The sequence below is a fragment of the Leptonychotes weddellii genome, chromosome 15 (assembly GCF_054177405.1).
Source record: "Leptonychotes weddellii isolate Sample4059 chromosome 15, ASM5417740v2, whole genome shotgun sequence".
Taxonomy (NCBI): Eukaryota; Metazoa; Chordata; class Mammalia; order Carnivora; family Phocidae; genus Leptonychotes; species Leptonychotes weddellii.
This window is the reverse complement of record NC_138383.1, coordinates 18,546,196-18,566,823: the sequence shown is the minus strand read 5'-3', so window position 1 is coordinate 18,566,823 and position 20,628 is coordinate 18,546,196. Positions and strand designations below refer to the sequence as shown.

The 20,628-nt window shown below is 48.8% G+C and overlaps 2 protein-coding genes across 2 annotated transcripts in view; one reads left to right on the top strand and one right to left on the bottom strand.

The window, feature by feature from the left end:
• LOC102742731 (keratin, type I cytoskeletal 19) overlaps positions 1-20,628 on the top strand; it is a 187,875-nt gene that overhangs the window by 25,020 nt on the left and 142,227 nt on the right. The gene's annotated exons all lie outside the window — the stretch shown is intronic.
• KRT32 (keratin 32) lies at positions 12,130-18,686 on the bottom strand. Its single transcript, XM_006746886.2, has 7 exons — positions 18,222-18,686; positions 17,461-17,543; positions 17,159-17,315; positions 15,736-15,897; positions 15,528-15,653; positions 14,634-14,854; positions 12,130-12,471 (listed from the first exon to the last, which is right to left on the bottom strand). Exons 1-7 carry the CDS (start codon positions 18,684-18,686, stop codon positions 12,342-12,344), a joined length of 1,344 nt encoding a protein of 447 aa, XP_006746949.2. The 3' UTR covers positions 12,130-12,341.

Sequence of the window (20,628 nt, the reverse complement as noted above, 5' to 3'; positions counted from 1 at the left end):
AGCCCTGGCCTCTGCCCCAGGCTGGCCCACAATGTCAGTGGAGGAGCCACAGACATTTGTTGCTGCAGGCATCCTGGTGCTGCCTGGACACTGGGATGAGCTGATGTAGCAGGAAGTCATGGTGTTAGGCTGAGGTTGCACAGAAGGTTCAGATCAGCTGGGAAGACCAAGCCACTGAGTCTGACAACCTCCCTCCCTCTGAGCCTTTTATACCCCATCCCAGGTGGGTGTTGGCTCCATGCCTTGACCTCAGTGCCTTGATTCTCTCCCTATTGTTGTACTGTCATCCTGTTACTCAGCTGTTGAGTTTACCATTAAGAGTTCCCCACCTCATTAAAAGAATGTTGATGAATTTGAGGTACCTCCTGGCTCTTTGATATCAGGTTGTCTGTTGATGGAAAGTCAGAAGCTTTTTATTGTTTTTCAAAGAACAAAATCCTTTTGGCCATCAGAGGTTTATTCCCTGACTAGAGTTGGCCTCCCTGTTGATGTGCCCACAATGAAGGTATGACTATTCCTGTTGGTCACTGGAGTGGCAAGAGAGAGAAATCCCTACGACCACAGTGGTGCTCACCCGGGCTAAGATTAACCCAGCCTTTCCTAATTAGGAAAGAGACTGCTTCTTTGCTGGTAGATGTTATGGGTTTTGATTACCAAAAATTTCACATTTCTTCTTTCTTCAGTTGTGTGTCTCTCAAACTCAGTTTGAGGGGCAATAAAACTTTAATTAAGTCCATTCATTCAACATGCATCTCCTGGCACATTCTATGTGCCAGGCCCTATGCCACACACCTGCCATACAGTTATTTAAGCCTGGCATAGTTCCTGTCCATCAGGAAGCAACTCAAACTTGGGTAGCCATGGATGTTTTAAATAGGTTGTCTAAGAAGCTCATCAGTATGAGGATGACCCTGAACCTTGCCTGATCTGAACCAGGAAAGGTGAGTTCAATAAGCCAGAAACAAATAAAAATGAACAATAATATTTTTTTAATCCCAAATAAGAACTTGGCCCTGAAACTCAATGGACACTGAGTTATCAAAGTCAGTATGGGGGAGTTTTTCCTGCCTTACTTCCTTGATTCTAAAGTTCTTCATTCAGCACTTACCATATGTGTTAGGAGATTGATCAAAAATATTGTTTAATCCTTCCTACCATTCTGTAAAGTGGATATTCTTACCTTAACTTTACAAAAGAAATAAATAAGGCATTCAGGACCAGAGATGTGAAATTTTTCTAAGATCTACCCCATTATGAAGTGGCAAAGCCTGTTCTTACTATCAGTTTCTTTTGACTCTAGGGCCCATTCTTGTTCTCTTCACCTTGACCACCCCCACATCCCTCATCCCACCCACCCCCAATAGGAGAACAACTGTGTCATTGCCAGAACTAAGAAAGATTATAAGGTCTATAAACTGGTAAGAAGTTAAAATTAAGAGATAAAATAAGAATCTGACATTTTATATTACTCTTTGTATCTCAGAAAATACAAATGTTGGGGTACCAAAGAAATAGGGCAGGGTTTCTCCAAGGACCATGCAGAAAGATGCCCAGAAGAAAGTTCCATTTCCAAATTATTATACTACATCCCACACCCCACAAGCTCTTGGTACTGGGGGACCAAGACAGCTGACTGTTAAGGTCCCAAAAGTTTTCTCTCAAAATTTAGGGCAGGATGGGCGCCTGGGTGGCTCAGTTGGTTAAGCGACTGCCTTCGGCTCAGGTCATGGTCCCGGAGTCCTGGGATCGAGTCCCGCATCGGGCTCCCTGCTCTGCGGGGAGCCTGCTTCTCCCTCTCCCACTCCCCCTGCTTGTGTTCCCTCTCTCGCTGTGTCTCTCTGTCAAATAAATAAATAAAATCTTTAAATAAATAAATAAATAAAATTTAGGGCAGGAAATAGATTGTCCCCTAGGACTGAGAACGCCTAATGTGGAGTAAGAACCACCCCCCAAAGTGGTTATAACTATATCTTTGTGAAAATGAATATTTTCCAGTCCTCTGAGCAATGAGCAAAAGCTGAACAGATATCTCTATAAGGACCAGATATGTATCTGTGAAACATAAGCTACTGGAGTTCTATCAGGAAGAAATACAGAATTTGAGACTTTTGTCCAGATTGGGTTTCCCAGGAAAGGTAACTAGTGGTCAGCTCTGTCCTAAGGGTTACTCAGAGCTCATCAATGAATAGCTCTTTATAGACACCATAATTGGAAGACATCACCGGGTAAGGCAAACTCATCCTTCAGAGGCCTCTGGGTGCAATCTGCATAGCTTATATCTTCAAACATCCCTTTGTTGCTCTCCTCTGCCTCATCACATAGCAACAAAGCTTCTCTATAAACCAGAGAACTAGCTTATAAAGTCATTTTTTTTTTACTCACTAAATAGAATCTATCTTTCGGCCTTATTCTCTGGCAGGATTCATTCCATTAGTTAAAACTCATGATTTCTTCCATCTCAAAATACACAACACTTGTTACTCCATAATGTCAATGCTGCAGCTTTCTATGTCCGGGTGACGCTCTTCTCTACTGAAGCTTCCTCACGGTCCTGGCATGGGCTTCTACTGAGTATGCTGTTTTGCATAATGACACTGATGTTGCATGTCTCTTTGTAAAGTTGTTTGGTTCCACTGATTTGCATTTTTCTCAAAGAAGGTCAGTGTGGGGTGAGGATCCCTGCCCTCATATCTAAGACCGCCTTTCTTCCTGACCCTTTGAAAAGAGTCCCTATGGCCCTTGATGACCAAATATGAGCCAGATTCAGTGACAAGAAGTGGTGAAGACAGAGTGTGAGAGACAGGAGCTTTAACCCTACTTCACTCACCTGTGTGCACAAAGTTCTCTCACTGATTCTGACTTTAGAAATACCAGTCTCTAGAGGCAGGAAGCCTACTGCAGATGGAAAGCCCAAGCTGTGGTCTTGAGATGCTATTTTCAAACACGGTGTTGTTACAGATGGATGCATCTCAACCAGTGGGAGGGAAAGGTATGGACTTGAAGACTAGCACCCAGAAATTGTACCTAGCCCAAGCCTACCTTTCTATGGCATGGCTCCTGCTGCAGGAAGATGCATGGAGCATCCAAGGGTTCATGCCCTGAATAGGAGCATTACCCATCATAGAACGCAGTGGATGCAAAGATTGAAGACAGCTCCTGTGTGTGAAGCCTCATACTGTCATGTCTCTTCAGTGTTAGGAAATGGTGCCAGAGAAAATTGTAGGTCAAGAAAATCATGAAGACTCTTTTGAGAGAAGAGTAATAAATAATAATATAAGTAATAAATAATCAATTTATTATTCTACGTATGCAACTCTTGAGGCTTTGACAAATGGAAAAGGCACACTTTTATTCAAATTAGGTAGGATTTACCATCAGATTTCTTAGATGCAGTCCTATAATCCACAAAGTTTATTCACTTATCGATGTTGTTTCCTCCTACCATTGGGAATGCAGCTATAAAAGACAGAGTCCCTGACTTAAAGTGGGGGAGACATTTGTGACAAGGCACCACAGTGGTGTATGGAGGTGGGGCCACACTCACTCTGAGGTCTGCAGATATGTCACCGTCTTTTTTCCCATTACCCTATTGAAGGCCCAAGTGCAGAATCTACTTCTCCTTCATAACTGTCTATTCTGTAACCAAGCAATTCTCCGTGACACCAGCTGGTTGTCCTATAATTCAATTTAATTCTGATGTGATCTACATAGATTTAGCATCAGATCTCACAAGGTAAGGACTCAGTCCCACAAGACTGCCCCTACCTCAGACACCAATCACAAGTCCCAGGTTGTCACCTGTACTTCTGAATGACCGGCTATAAATCAGGGTTCCCATGACCCCTTCCTTGGGTTTGATAATTTACTAGAATGGCTCACAGAACTCAGGGAAACATGTATGGTTATCAGTTTATTATAAAGGACACAGGTGAATAGCCTAAAGAGACATATAGGGCAAGATATGTGGGAAGGGGTGCAGAAATTTCAGACCCTCTCTGAACAAGCCATACTCCCCCCACCTCCACATGTTCACCATCCCAAAAGCTCTGTGAATCCTGTACTTTGGGGATTTTTATGGAGGCATTATCATGTAGGCATGATCGATCACTGAGGTGGAAAATGCCAAGATTCTAATCATAGCTTAGTCTTTGTGGTGACCAGCCCCCATCCAGAACCCCACCCAGAGTGGCTTCATTAGAACAAAAAACATTCTTATCACCCATGAAATCCCAAGGGATTTAGGAGCTCTGTGCCAGGAATCAGGGTCAAAAACCAAATATTAGAAAAAAAGATGCTCCTAGTATTCTTATCACTTAGGAAATTACAAGAGTTTTAGGAGTTCTGTGCCAGGAAGTGGGGGCAAGAGACCAATATACATATTTTTTATAATTTTCACAGCAATGGGAATAGAAAATACCCAAACCTCAATTTCTGAGCTGCCTGACCTCAATGAAGTTACATAACCTTTAAATGCACCTGTTTCCTCTTATGAACACTTAAAATGATAGTTATACCCAGGGCTACTGGTAAGAGTAAAGGATACCAGGTAGATAGAACTCTTAACATAATGCCTAGCACAGAGTAAGCACTTAAAAAATGTCATTTCCCTTCTCTTTCAGGGTCTCCAGCCATCACCATCACCCCCTTTAAAAAGCCTAGTGTTTTCAGAAAAATAAAAGTCAGAATGTCTTATAAATACATGAATATATGCTAGCTTTTTGATGTAGTCCCACTTGTTTTTTATTTTGTTACTTGTGCTTTATGTGTCATATCCAAGAGATCATGACCAAGACCTATTTTTTCCCATGTTTTCTTCTAGGAGTTTTATGGGCCGGGTCTTACACTTAAGTCTTTAATACATTTTGGGTTAATTTTGGTGAGTGGTGTAAGATAGGGGTGAATGGCCATGTTTTCCCAGACCATCTATTGAAGAGACTATCTTGTCTCCACTGAGTATTCTTGGCTCCCTTGTCAAATGTTAATTGGATGTATAAACATGGGCTTAGTTCTGGGCTCTTGATTCTGTTACATTGGTCTATGTGTCTATGTTTATGCCAGTACCATGCTGTTTTTATGTCTACAGTGTTATAATATAGCTTGAAATCAGGGAATGTAATGCCTCCTGCTTTGTTCTTCTTCAGACATCAGTATTTTTTAAAGCTCCCCAAGTGGTTCCAGTGTGCAGTCAAGGCTAAGAAGCAGTGACTTAGAAGAACAAGGAAAGAGAGAACGGGAAAACTATTGTGGTATTGTGAAAACCAGCACTTTGGAGTCACACTTGTGTGGTTCTGGCTCGACTAAGGTTTTTAAGCCACAGAGATTTCATTTTTCTCCTGTGGAAAGTGAAGGTTATAAAATCTGCCCTGGGGCGCCTGGGTGGCTCAGTTGGTTAAGCGACTGCCTTCGGCTCATGTCATGGTCCTGGAGTCCCGGGATCGAGTCCCGCATCGGGCTCCCTGCTCGGCAGGGAGTCTGCTTCTCCCTCTGACCCTCCCCCCTCTCATGTGCTCTCTCTCTCTCTCAAATAAATAAATAAAATAAAATAAAATAAAATAAAATCTGCCCTGGGAGTTACTCAGGAAGATTCATACACCCCAGAAAGCAGAGTCCAGTTGCTAACAAAACTACATCTAATAAAGCAGGACACGGCCATAAGACCTTATCTGCAATTCTGAGATCCAAAACATTCTGAAAAGCCAAGTTCTCTCCTAACTCGTTTGTCTTTGTCTAGTGTTTATTTATCCCACTTAGGAGAACTATCCATATACTTCGTGGCAGAATGAGTAAGGAGTTTGTTCAGCAGGTTTTCCCCCACAGCCATCAGAGGTCTGGGAGAAAGAGCCCCCAGCCACTGGGGCTCTGTGAGGAATCCTCTCTCTTGTGCTCTTCGCGTACCTTTCCAGTGAATTCCAGGATTAAAATGCTGAGTCTGGTGTGTGATTGAAGTCTGTGAAGGTAAAGCCACAGCCCTGTGCTATGTGGGTACCTGTCCGACATGTCCATCACCTGCAGAGGAGGGGCATTCACAGAAAGGAAAGAAGCACTTCAAGGGCTCAGCTCCTCCTTGGCCTAGCATCTGGGAAGGAGCTGGACATGGTGTCAAGAACACAGAAGGAAACCCGAGCTAGAAGGAGAGGGTCTCAGACAAGAGCACTTTCTTCACAAAACCATGAGATTAGGTCAGGTCTGTATGTCCCACAAGTAGGCTGTGAGCCAGGTCATCTAAACTCATGACCCATAGATCCTTTTTGCTGTCATCAACATGGAGCTGAATCCCCTTTCGACCACCCAGTGACAGGGAACCTGGGGTCCTTTATTCCCTATTGACCAGTATCAGAGTGAGAGAAGGCTCCCAAGTCCTGGCTGTGGTACTTAGTGACAGGCCCTAAGGGCAGGTGACCCGGAAGGCAGGACCAAATTATTTGGCCCCTTCTCCACAGCTGGAGAGCCTCCTTCTAGGGCTGACAAAGCAGGATTAGGGATTTGTTCTCATTTAAGGAGGGGGTGTTTCTAGACAGTCCCTGCTCCCAGCGCTGCCCCTTACTAGCTGGGTGGCCCAAAGCAAGTCAGCCAGTTCTTCTGGTCCTCTGTTCCCCACTGAAAATGCAAGCTCTAGAATAGACCATGGGCTTGAACTCTTGATCACAACCCAAGTAAGAATTACACTGCACATTTTGCAACCCAACACACACATACATATTATTTTCTATTCTGTTCTCTCTCTCGCTCTCTCAGGCTGATCAAAATCCACTAAAATGACTTCACAGACCATCAATGGGTCACAGCCATTGTTTAAAATAACCACACCCATGACCACTGTAACTCAGTGAAATAACCTGACAACAGTAGACACACTCAATGGACAACTTCACTTATTAATTTATTCATTTAATTTATTGGCCAGGATCCAGAAATGAGATGCAGCTCCCCAAGTGCTACAGAAGGAAAATGGCCCCACTAAGAAAACTTGGAAGTCAAAACACATGTGGACGTCATGAGAAGCTGCAGAGCCACAGGGGTGCCCCACCTCAGAGATGAGCCATTCGTAAGTGGGCGTCAGCCACAGGTGAGTCTCTGACTTCCTGCGTCCCTCTCATCTGCAGCAATGGGAGGATCCCCACTGCCCCGTGTACAGGATCTGCTGCTACCCTGGCAGCCTCTGATGGGCACAAGGGGTGGGCTCAAGGAGGAGGTGCTACATGGGGCTTGTGGGGTACAGGTCACAGGACGCCCTTGTGTGTTGCCTGAGGGAGTGGTGTGTGGATTGAAGACATTCTGCCACCCAGACATGCAGCGCCCGAGCCCCAGAAAGACCAAGCAGTAGAACACAGGGGTGCAAAGGTGTTGGAACTAAAGAAAAATTAGAGTGACTTCAACCCCTTCCTGCTTCAGCCAGAGACAAGAGGGGCTGTGAGCTCCTCAGGGGTGCAGAGCACATCAGCCACAGAGTCCAGACTGTGGCCCAGGACTCCTGACTCTGGCACGTTCTCTTTCCTCTACACCAAACATTTCCTATTAAAAGGCCAAATGGTGAATATTTCAGGCTTTGCAGGCCATGCAGGCTGTTTGCACTACAACTGCTCAACTCCACATCGTGCCACAGGGCAGACTTAGATGGTATGGAAGCAAAGGGGTGGGGTCGTGTTCCAGTAAAACTTTAATGACCAAAACAGGCAACAGCTGGATGTGACCTGTGAGCTGTCGCTTGCCAACCCTGCTCTACGCAGCACAATGAATGAGGCCTAAAAATTGGATCCCTCAGAGCATGTGGGGAGCATGTTGGCCTGCCCTGGAGCCAGAGGGCTGGGGCAGGGGAAGGGCCTCACGTGGGTGGACTCCAGAAGTGGACACTGGACCTTGGACACTGGACCCTCCACTGCACGGAAGTATTTAGACGGAGACCGGAAGTCCATCCAGATGCTCTTGAACCTCAGAGCAAAGCAAAGGGGCCTAGACAGTGGTGGCTGGGGTGGTGTTGTTGCTGGTGCTTCTACTCCTGTTCTTTCTGAAATTTGTGTGTGAAACGGCGCTGAAAAATGACTCAGCTTCCATAGACGGCGGCACTTGTTGCCAACGCAGATTTTCTTTAACCAACATTAATTGAGCCCTTAGGGTATGCCAGACATCATGGTGGACGGCTGAGATGCATTCTGTCCCACTGACTCTGTGGAGGAGGTAGAACTACCCGCCTTTCCACGGGCAGAAGGAGACTGCGATGCACGGAGGTTAGGAGACCCGCCACAATCACACTGCTAGTGGCGGTGGGATTGGGATCCCAGCGCAGGTTTTGTGAAGCCAAAGTCGCTGCTGTGGTTTCCCTTGTGGCAAGACGCTCGTTGGTGTATTTGGTTACTTAATTAGGGCTTAGAGAGAGGACTTTTTGGAAACGAATTTATCTTGACCAATTGCTCAAGAAGATTAAATTCCAGACTATCTTAGGAAAGTTCTATTTAGCCAAATTGAGATCATTGCGTGCTTGTGCTGAAATCTACGAAACACACAAAGAATTGTTTTGTTGTTATTCATGATCTTCCCAGTTTTCACCCAGCATCTCCTTTCCTGATCATATTGCAGAAGTTTTTCCAATATCATAGGGAAGGTCCCATTCAGTGTCATTCAGTCCACAAACTATCTTGGTTATTCTCCCAGTCAATGTGTCTGACCACTGGGCCTTACTTTTCTGGAAGCTTCCCTGAAGCCAGTTCTGCCCTGGTTGGCCCTCACTCCGACCCCGTGAAGGGGGCCTTGCTCTAGGGCAGTGAGAGGCAGGCCTAACGCTGTGCACCAGTCTCCTTAATGGCCTCAGGGGAAGTCACATCTTTGAAACACACGTCCTTACTTTTCCAGTCCCCACTCAGGGAAGATCCTGCTACCTGTGGGAGTTCCTCTCAAACATCAAATACGCCAACGGTTTTATTACTTTACTGTGGTCCTGCCTAAGTTTTCCTATAAACTGGAGTTAATTAAATCCAAATACTTTGATATGAGGGCAGAGTTCCTCTGAGAACCCGCATATGTGTAGCACTGGGTCCACTTTCCAGGAGGTCCTGGTGCTGGTGGGCATAAATATTTCCCAAAGTCTACACCCATGGCTTTTTCATCCAACAGAAAAGAGAGATGGGCTAGGCAGGAGGATAACTCGAAACCTCTCTCGCTTGGAAGCACCATCCGAACACAGAAGATGGTGGCCATCCATGTCCAGCAGAGGGGGCAGCACTCCGAGCTTGGTATCATATAAAAAGATTTAACAGGCATTTCGGTGGTCAGACAGGTCTTGGCAAGTCAGATGACACACAAGGGTGGAAAGAGGGACCCGGTTGGATTGGACAGTATGCTCTGAGGGAAAAGGAGCCTGTAGAAGTCCCCAAAAGACCCAGGGTCCTGGACTCCTGACCTGCAACCCCTGTCTGATTGCTACAGCTCTGGCCACAGCCTGGGGTCTGTGCTCTTACTGAGCCACATGCTCCAAGGATAAGGAGATTCTGAGTTTGGTGGTTTCCAGTTATTTTTTTAAAGGGGAAATATAGTCCCAGGATGGAGTTCCAGCATCTCAGAGAAAATGCCTCTGTTCTTAAGGACATGGAAGGAGGAGAAAGGAAAAATATTTATTTGCCTGAAATAAAAATAAACCTTGGTGCTTGGAAAAAACATAAAGGGCTCAGAGAGACCCCCTAGACTTCGATTCCCACCTGTTGGTTGTATGTCTATGAGCACATCTTTCCAGCTCTCTGGGCCTTAGAGTCCCCATCTGTAAATGGAAGAGGCTGGGCCAAATCATCTGGAAGGCTCCTTATGATTCTGACAGTTTAGGACAGTGCTGGCAAATAGAACTTTCTGGAATAATGGAAATATTCTACATCTGCACTCTATAGTATGGTACCCTTAGCCTCATGTAGGTAATTGAGCACTTGAAATGTGGGTTGTACAATTGAGGAACTGAATTTTCCATTTTATTTAATTAAAAATTCAATAGCCACCTATAGTTTGTGGCTACCATATTGGACAGAACAGTCCTAGGATTTTAGAACCCAAGATCTGGTTCTGTTCAGTCTATTGTGTTTATCAAGCTAAGCACATTCTAGGCAAATTTACGCAGAGCTTGAAATCAAGAAGGACCGCTGGTTGGTACTCAGTTATGAGAATATCCAGTTGGCCAGAAGCTCTTCTCCCTTGGCATCCCAGCTCACTGAAATTTTACCCTCACCTCCACACCCAGGAACCACAGCTGGCTAAGCAGTGTGTTTGTGTCTCCTGTCAGGCTCACGACCCTGCCTGCCAGGCCTGCGTGCAGCATCATGTCCCGAGAGCCCCAGGCAGCTGCAGGAGCCAATCCGTCTCTCATCATTTCTTGGCAAGTCCAGAGGGCAGATCTTTAATAGAAACATCACCTCAGCTCATTAAGGAAGAACAGTGTGTTTGGAAGTTGAGATTCAGAAAGGTGTGCGAGATTCCCATTTTTGGCACTCTCCTCTTCATCTGCCATGGCCAGCCTTGCCAAGTCGGGTCCTTTACTGAGCCTCTCACATTGACCTTCCCACTGTCACAACCTGAGTTGAGGTCTCCTTAGCTTCTTCCACACACTCCTATCAGCTTTCCCCCTGCCCCTCAGCCATCCTTTTGACACTCCTTGGTGAAACATTCTAAAATATCACTCCGGCCATGCCATCCTGGGGCTCAAAACCCGCAGCAGCCCTCCTGCTGCCTTCAGGAGGGAGTCCAAGCTCTTTGTGGGGTACCCGACCACCCACCATGGTCTGATACCTTCCTACCACATGAGCTTTATTCCAGCCAGGCTTCCACAGGGATTCCTGCTGCTCTAGACACTCAAGGCCTCTTGAGCAGGACCTCTGCTTCCATGCAGGCCCCATGCACGTCTACCTCTCATTTGCTCTGTAGACATTCAGGCCCATCTCAAATGCCACCAGCTGCGTGAGGCCCTTCCTGCTCTCCCCACGCAGTACTTTCTCCCAGTCTTTGCTAGTGTGTGCTCTTTCTAGGTAGGAATGTGGCCGTCTAGCAGAGTGGTTTGAATAAATGCTTCAGTGGAAGCAAACGGACCTGGGTTCAAATCTTTGTCCTTGCATGTAACTTTGGGCAACTGGCTAACCCATCCTCCACTCCTTGGTGTCTCTTTTCTAAAATGGACACGATGTCTCCCTTACACGGTGGTTGTGCAAGGTGCTCTAGGCTGGTTTATATAATATGCTCAGCACAGTACCAGGTGCATCGTAAGTGCTCAGTAAGTGGTAGTCATGGTTATTATTATTATCATCATCATCATCATCATCATCATCTGGCCCTTATTGAGGAAGAGTGGGGTCTTACACACACTTCCCTCAGCCCCCTCTCCAATCCTCGGCATCTGGACAGCGGGGATCCCTTGCATTTTTTTGTAGCCCCTGCACCCAGCTGTAGTTTGCAAATATGAGGACTCAGAATTATGAATTGCTTGAATCTCCCTGGGGCCTAACAGCCTATACTGAGTCCTGGGTCTATTTCTTACTAGTTGTGTGACCTTGGGCAAGTTTCTTAACCTCTCTGGGTCTCAGCTTCCTCATTTACAAAGAGAAAATAATGGTATCTTTCTCACAGATTGTCGCAAGGTGTAAATGGGGCATTAACAGAATGTCTGGAGGACTACCCAGGGCTTAGCCAGCCCCTAATGCCAAATCTGCACGTAGGAGGCCATTAGTGAAGGTTATTTGAATGAATGAATGAATGAATGATCCCATTGTACCAGTTGTAATGAGGTGGAGGGGTGGGATTATAACAGTATTATTCTCAATTACAGTAGTTTGGCCTAGGTTTCTGGCATAATTATCTCCCTCTTCTCTTTATTCTTTTATTACTTGGCTCTGAACCAATTGCCTGGCTTTAACTAGTTTATGGCATGCAGGACTTTCTAGCGAGTGCCTCCCAAGCCTCTGTGGAAACAGACGGGGCATAAAAATAAATATAGAATTTGGGCACATTCCTCTTGAGCCCAACTGAGTAGAACTGGCTGGTGGATACAGCAACAAAGCGACAAACAGAGAAAGATATGCTTGCAGGGCCACTGGATGGGGCTTTATTTTCCAGTTAAAAGAATATGTTCTTGAGGCAGAAGAGACAACCAGAAACATCAGCAAAGAGAGTAATGGGCAGGTGGAAGTGAGAAGCAGCTTCTAAGAAGTGGGGGCTAGGGCACCCCCTGCAGATCAGAGCATGTTGCACGCAGCCCACCTCCCAGGGCAGCTGCTGGAGTGCTTCCTTGCTGGCCCCTGACCGTGGTCAGACTCTGCCTGAGGAGGCTCCAGGCACCCAGCTCGGGTCTCTCCAGGATCCATCGATGCTGAGGGACTTCAGTAGCGGCCCGGAGGGCAGGGCACACAAGGCACGCAGACGGTGCGGGGCACACAGATGGTGCCGGGCATGCTGGGGGAAGGTGCACAAGGGGGACAGGAGGGAGTGGAGCATGGGTTACAGGGCAACCTGTGGAAGAAAGGCACATGGGGCAGGATTAGAAAAAAGTCCAACTCAGCAACACGTGCCGTGGTTCCGCCCCCCAGATGCCTCTCAAACTCACCCACTGCTCACCTTCTCCACTCAGCCTCCCTAGTCCCACCTCCATCACCTTTGCCTGTATGACCCCAGTGGCCCCCTCACTGGTCTCCCCAGCCCCTCTCTTGCCCCTCCTAACCACTATCAACTTCAAGGGCAGAGCCATCCTCTACAAACACAAATAGAAGCATGCCCCTCCCTGCCTAAAACCTTCAGTGACTCCACATGGGCCATGATGAAGAACAGCTTCGAACTTCAACTCAACTGTCACATCCTCCTTGAGGCCCTCCCTGATCTCGCTGTATCAAGTCCCCCAGGGGTACCCTGTGACTCCTCCCAGAGTGATTGGTGGTTATTCTGTCACGGTCCGTTTCCCCATTGAACAGTGAGGTCAGCAGCCACATATGAATGCGCACCCTGCAAACCCGGCCAGGAGCAGACGTGTCATAGAGTGTTGTTGACTAAGAGGAACTAAGTAATTCATACAGAAGGAATACATGGCAAAAGGAGAAAGGATGATCTCAGAGACCGACAGGTGTGGGCTCAAAACCAGAAACAACACCCTGGACAGTAGATGGGAGCCAAATAGCCCAGAAACTGGACAGGTGCCCAGGGACCACATCCAGCCTGAAATATGTTTCATATGGACGGCACTGTATTTTTTTTAATTTGTTGAAGATACTTAAAAATCAGAAGAATTTAATATTTAAAAGACATCCAGATCCCCAGCTTCTCTTGAACAATCAAAAGACCCAACCATACTGGATCTGCAACTCACACGGTAGAAACAGCCTTGGGGGGTGGGGGCAGTGCCCTCATTGGACTAGGCATAGCTCTCTGGTCCTCCACAGCCCCACAGTGAGCCGTGTCACTCATGCACGTTAACAGCCTGCTCCTTGAAGAGTATTTAACTTTGCAACTCTTGCCCCAGAGGGTGAGAGCGAATGACAGAAAAGCAAGGCTGAATGCTGAATAAGAAACTGCCTGCAACAGCAATCAGCCCACCAGGTGTCCACTGTCCTGAGGTGTCCTGCGCCCAGGTGACCACCAGGCCCTACTGAGCCTATCTGCACTGCCCAGCTTCCAACCCTCCCCACTGCTTACCCAGACCACGGCCATGGCCTCCTGAACACGTTCCTTGCCTGGACCCTCTTCCCTCTACTCTGTCCTTCCTGCAGCCATCCGTACCATCTTCCTAAAGAGCAGCTTTGAGCTTTCACGGACTCAGTCAAGAAACATTACTGAGCATTTACTATGTGCCAGGTGCAGGAGATAAAAAGAATTTATAATGTCTCTGAGTTCTAGGTGTTTACCATCTCACTGGGGAGATAGGCAGTTGAGCAAATTCTATCATTTCCTCCCCCCACCAAAAAAATTAGACTTTTCAATTGCCTATGAAATAAGGTCCTCCTGGGCGCCTGGGTGGCTCAGTCGTTAAGCACCTGCCTTCGGCTCAGGTCATGATCCCAGGGTCCTGGGATCGAGCCCCACATCGGGCTCCCTCCTCAGCGGGAAGCCTGCTCTCCCTCTCCCACTCCCGCTGCTTGTGTTCCTGCTCTCGCTATCTCTGTCTCTGTTAAATAAATAAATAAAATCTTTAAAAAAAAAAAAAGAAAGAAGGTCCTCCCTCCCCAGCATGGCCTTCATGGTTTTCAGGGATGGGCCTCACCAATCTTTCCTGTCCTCCTTCCCACCACAGCTTGATCACACTAAAGCTACCCGTGTCCTCCAAGTGCAGAAAACCTTTCCCCCCAAGTATGAGCTCCAGTTGCTTGCCTATCTCCCTAAACAGATGGAAACAACCTGAGAGCAGAGGCCTTGTCACCATCTAGCCCCACGTCCCCCATGATGCCCTGCACCTGGGAAGCCCTTGGAAGGAGTTTGCTGACACAGAAAGGAACACAATGGTCTCCCCAATGGGCCAGGTTTGGGATGGCAGCATGAACACCTGCCTGACTTTCTTTGGGTCATAGCAGCTTTCCAACTGCTTCTTAATCATGAGAGGGCTCTAACTCATGGGTAGGCCCAGTTGCTTCCCATGGCCTCCTCCAACCCTTGCCCACATCTATACAGCCCCAGTGGGGCCCACTCACTTGCAGTCCTCGCTCTCCAGCAGGCCCCGGTACGTGGCGATCTCTGACTCCAGCCGGGCCTTGACGTCCAGCAGCACCTGGTACTCCTGGTTCTGCCGCTCCAGGTCACACCTGATCTCAGCCAGCTGGGCCTCCACGTTGCTGATCAGGCACTGTATCTGGGCCAGCTGGGAGCCATAACGGGCCTCGGTCTCCGCCAGGGTGGATTCCAGAGAGTCCCTCTAAGGCAAAGGGAAAGACAAAATAGTGGAGGAGTAGATGTATTTTCCTGGTTCAGAAAGAAGAGCTCAAGAAGAGCCACCTCTCTCTTTGGGGTTGGGAATGACCCCTCCCCACCTAAGTCACTGTGGAAACTAACCCCAAAAAGGCTGAGTGAGTTATTCAAACTTAAGCAGCTGGTCGGTAACAAGTCTAGAATTTGAACCCAGGTCCATGTGATCCTAAATCCCTTATTCCTTCTTCATCCTCAGTCTAGCTTTACACGTTGGATCTGAGGTTCCCCAGGCTCATCCCCTATGGCATTATTTAGATCCATGGTCTTCAGCCCTGGCTGCACATTAAAGTCACATGGGAGCTTTTAGAAAATCCTGGCGCCCAGGCCCCACCTCCAGAGACTATGATTTCACTCATCCAGAGAGGAACCTGAGCATGGGAAGTGTTATCACTCCAATAGGCAGCATAGGTTTGGAAGGACAGACCAAGCAGAGAACAAGTGTCCACCTGCCCCATGTCAGATGTGAGACATGCCCCTTTGATCTCTGTGCTGGGTCTGGGGAGAAACTCCCTCTAGGAGACATCAGCTGGGCAAGCCACCATGGTGGCTGAATCTGGGCCTCCTCCTCCCTCCTGGATGCCTGCACCCAAGTGCAATGCCACCTGGGATCCAGTACCCACCAGGCTGTGCTGGGCCTGCAGCTCGATCTCCAGCGTGTTGACAGTTCGTCTCAGATCAATGATGTCTGACTGGTAGCTCTGAAGCTGCTCGGAGCTCGTGGCCACCTGCTGATTAAGCTCTTCCATCTGCAATGGGGGAGACAGAAGAAGGGCAGGAGTACCTTCTCAGGGACACTAGGGAGGCCGGCCCTGCCTGCGAGAGGCCCACCTGCGTGTTGAACCATTCCTCCACGTCCCTGAGGTTGGTCTCCACCACAGTCTCATACTGACACCGCATCTCCTCCAGCATCCTGTTCAGGTCCACGGGGGGTGCAGCGTCTACCTCAACGTTAAGGCGGTCCCCCAGCTGGTATCGGAGGGCACTGACTTCCTGAAGAGGCACAAGCATGAAGTCACATGGTCCCCACCCCAGGGAGACATAAAATGATGGAACAAAAGATGCTAAGATGTCTATATCAGAGGGGCCCTTTGAGGATTGCAGTCCACTCTGCAGCGTGCCCTGTGGTCTTCCAGCTCCGGCCGGACACTCCCATAAGGGCTCTTCCTGTCACTTTGGCAGAAGCCGAGAGCAACGTCGGGATTTGTTTGATCTCCTTGGGCTACAAAGGGAAACCCGTGCCCCTGCATTCCCAGCCACCCTCCCAGCCCGTGTTCATCCGGGACGGAGGGCAGCAGGAGTCTGGCTTTACTTGGTTCAGGGCCCGAGTGGAGCAGACGCCTCCCTAGGCTTGGCTGCCAAGGAGAGAAAGTTGTCTCGGAGGCTGCCCCGGGGTGTGTGATGATGCCTCATTAGTGTCCTCCCAGTGCGGTTCCCAGCTCTCTGATTTAAATAGGATGAGTCAGCTACCTTAGGGCACTGAGTGAGTATGCGGTAACTGATTGTTACTTTACATTTAAGCCTAAGGAAACCCAGCCAGGATTCAGAGACCCTTGTTCTTTCAAATCCCAAGTCAAGGGGTTGAGAGTCAACTGAGAGAGGGGGGTGGGCGGGGAGACACCAGAGCTCTGGTGGGCTTTGCAGCACACGGGTGCCCAGGGTGGAGGAATCTCCCTCCGAGGACCTGCAGGAGATGAGGGGGGAAATCAGAAAATAAAGACCTGTGACTTTTATATCAAGTATACAAACAGGAGAGTGGAAGAACAGGGTGGGGACCGAAAAAAGAAAACCACCGCACTCGACCCTCCCTTGGAAGGATGGGGGTCACCCCAACAGCCGAGCCTGACAGAGATGGACAGGCCATTGCATGCGAGTTCTGGAACACAACCCCCTCAGGCCCTCAGGTACCACTACACCCCCAGAATGTTTTCTCAATGCTTGCATGAGAAAAACACGTGCAGTCACCGCAAGCATCTGGCAGTCACAAAAGACCATGATGCAGAAGAGGAGGTTGCTCGCCTCTCTGAGCACGGGCCAAGTGACAGGTGTTTCACACCCATGGACTCCCTTAAAGCTCACAGCAGCCTGTGTGATAGTGCTGCTCTGTTTTACAGACGAGGAGCCTCAGAAAGGTTCAGTAAATTGGGCAAGTCCCAGAAACATGACATGGCACCCCTGGGAATTTCAACCCCAAAACCTCACATTCTTCCCACTCAGCTTCCCAGGGCCACGTCAGCTTGACTTTAGGGCTCACCTGCTCATGGTTCTTCTTGAGGCACAGCAGCTCCTCCTTCAGGGACTCCACCTGGGCCTCCAGGTCGGCCTTGCACAGGGTCAGCTCGTCCAGGATCCGGCGCAGGCCATTCGTGTCGGCCTCCACCAGCTGCCGCATGGACAGCTCCGTCTCATACCTGTGCAAGGGCACGGTCAGCAGCTGAGTGCTGGTGCTGAACACAGAAATCGGGGAAGCCCTGGAAATGCGGGGGCTTCTCCAGGCCTCTCTGAAACTAACGGAGAGCTGCCCCCAAAGATGTGCAGGCCCCCGGCCAAACTCACTTGGTCCTGAAGTCATCCACAGCAAGCTTGGCGTTATCAATGTGCACGACCATCCTGGCATTCTCTGCCTTGGTGCACAGAACCTGGGGGCCAATGCACAAGAGGGGGTTAATTCAGGACGAGAAAAAGGAGAAAGAACCCAAATGAGAAGCCAGTAGCTGAGAGGGTTCAGCAGCCTGGGAGTCATCCTTGCAGAAGCCCCTCTTCCCTAGAGCCCTGGGGAATAGTTGGTGAACTGCTAGTCCTTGGAGAACATGGGATTTATTTGTTAAGCACCTAGGTCTTCATAAATCCAACTGCCCCATTTGGTTGCAATGAACAATGTGGAAGGAAAGAATCCCATTAAGTCTGAAGTCATTCATGGGACAGACAGGGCCTTAACAACCACTAACATTTACTGAAAACTCACCATGTACCAGAGGTTGTTAAACACTTCACCTGCCTCGATTCGTGGAATCCTGTGACAGCCCCACCAGGTGAGAACTCTTATTATCCCCAGTTTACAGATGAGGACACTGAGGTCTAGGGAAGGGCAGGGCCCTCCCAAAGTCATGCAGCAGTAGAATGGAGACTAAATCCCAGACTTCTTCCATGTTAAGGGCTCTAGCTGAACGCTCAAATTAGGAGCTAATCCTATGCTCTAGGGACATCTCTTTCCCCTGAATGTGGCTTAATGAATTAACAAGATTCAAATCCGGAATGCTAGCTCTTCTGCTCTTCTGGTTGCCTTCCCAGTGAGTCTGTTCACTACTTGCCCTCACCTTCTGCTGGAGCTCCTCAATGGTCCTGAAATAAGACTGGTAGTCGGGACACATGGTGGCCACTTGAGACTGGCATGCCTCTTGGATCTTGCTCTCCAGCTCTGCGTTCTCCCGCTCCAGCTGGTGCACCTTCCCCAGGTAGCTGGCCAGGCGGTCATTCAGGACCTGCATGGTCTCCTTCTCGTTGCCATTGAAGGAGCCCTCACAGTACCAGCTGCAGGTGCCCACAGAGCTGGAGATGCCACTGGTTGGCCGGCAGCTGCTGGGCCAGCAGGAGCCGGAGAGGTAGGTCTTGGAGAGGCAGCTGGTGGGCCGGTAGGTGGTGGGCATGCAGACAGAAGGCACGCAGGCCATAGGCTGGCAGACATAACCCAGGCACAGCTCAGGCCGGCAGCTCAGGCTGCTGGAACAGCCGGAGGAAGGCCTCGGGCAGCTCTTGGTGGAAGCTGAACAGTTGGATGGCATGTCGGGGAGGTCCTTCTCCTCAGCAGCAGTCACCTGGATTGCCGGTGTCTGCAGACCCCAACCTGCTTGGGACTTTTTATACCCCTGGAATGAGGGGGTTCGCTCTAGGAAGTCATCATGGGGTGGTGTTGATGTTGCTGCTCAGCCCCAGAGGAAGCTGCTAATTAATTCATAATTGGTTTCCAATAAGGAGTTCCTTTCCCCATAAAAGAGGCGAAGCTAGTCATTTGGCTAAAGCAGGACACTGGGCTCCTGCCATTGACCACCAGGGGAGAGCTTCAGAACACATCTTCAAAGGATCAGCTCGGTGTCCGGGGCCTCATTACCGGGGCGGGGCTGCCAGAGGACCACAGCACCTGGCCCTGTGCCACCAATGGTCTTGCCCACTGCACCCCCGCCTGCTCGGGCCTGAGAAAGGCCGTGGTTCTGTGGGGCAGCAGCTGTTCCTTTTAATGAGAGCATTTCCTGTGGGGAGAGGCCTGCCCCCCAAGGAGGAAGTTTGTGGGTGCTAGAAGCTGCATGGATAGTTCAGTGGTATAAATCCAGGGAGATAGGAAACAGAACCTCGGAGGCTTCTACACCTGTATCATTCTCCTACCCAGGGGAAGAAGTGATGTCAGGGAGGAGAGAACAAACTCAAGACACAGACAGAAAGCCTAAGAATCAGGGGCATCTCGTCAGCTGGATGATAGTCAGAAAGAGAGACGTGAGGACCCCTCTCTCAGAAAAGGAAATCAGTCTCAGGACCATCCCCGTGAGGCAGACGCTCTATCTTGACCATCTCTGGATCCTCCCTTCATTATCACTGCTCCACATACAGACGTCGAGAGTCTGAGGATTGTTTGTTGAAGGACAGGGGAGGACCCGCTGCAGCAGGCTCTATTTTTACTTTCTGCCATGCAGGGCTCATTTCGGGACCTCAGAGAGCAGCATCACTCAGGAACGTGCTAGAAATGCAAATTCCTCACGCCCACCCCAGACCAACTGAGTCAGAAACTCTGAGGGTGGGGCCCAGCCATCTGTGTTAAATGAGTTCTCCAGGCGGGCTTGAGAACCACTAAGGTATAGGAGAAGCATCTAGATCTCAAAGACGGGGAGCAGTGTAAATCAGCTCCCTTAAGAAGGGACCCTCTGCAGCCCTGGGGTGAGCTAAGCCAGGAGAAGCCTTGGGCATTTCTTAAGAGAGCAACAGACAAGGGGCACCTGGATGGTTCAGGTGATTAAGCGTCCGACTCTTGATTTTGGCTCAGGTCATGATCTCAGGGTCGTGAGATTGAGCCCCAAGTTGGACTCCACACTGGGCATGGAGGCTGCTTGGGATTCTCTCTCTCCCTCTCCCTTTGTCCTCACTCCCTCTCAAAAAAAAAAAAAAATTGGCAATAGGCAAGACCAGTGGTTTTCAGTCCTGCCTACAATACCTGTGGGCTCACATATCACATGTTTAATATGTGGGGTTAGAGAACCACTTTTTATTCATTAATCTTCTCAATACGATATTGGGGTGTAAGTACTTGTATTATTTTTTCATCTATTTCTAGAAGGGTTGGCAGAGGGCCAGGGAATGGGAAATGCCATGTAGCCCGGTTCCCTGAAATTTGTTGCACCAACCATAAATTCCAATTCTTTTGTCTGGATTAACTATTTAGAGAAGACAGTGGCATCAGATGGAAGGAGGTTATGATGATGATACCAACTAGTTGGAATGAGACTCACTGGACCAGCCTACAAAATCATAACCAGCATTTATTGAATCTATACAAGTACCAGGCACCGTGCTGGGTGCTTGGCATTAATTTGCCCACTTAATCCTCACCCAAAAAACCGTAAAATAATTATTACTGTAAGAAGGTATAGCAGTAGGGGCGCCTGGGTGGCTCAGTTGGTTAAGCGTCTGCCTTCGGCTCAGGTCATGATCCTGGAGTCCCGGGATCGAGTCCCGCAT

Excerpts from the sequence above, each read along its gene's own strand:
- KRT32 (XM_006746886.2), bottom strand. The coding sequence starts at position 18,686 with ATGCCATCCAACTGTTCAGCTTCCACCAAGAGCTGCCCGAGGCCTTCC. Across the intron at positions 17,316-17,460 it reads GTGGATGACTTCAGGACCAA|GTATGAGACGGAGCTGTCCA; the intron begins GTGAGTTTGGCC and ends GCCCTTGCACAG. Across the intron at positions 15,898-17,158 it reads TCAAGAAGAACCATGAGCAG|GAAGTCAGTGCCCTCCGATA; the intron begins GTGAGCCCTAAA and ends GTGCCTCTTCAG.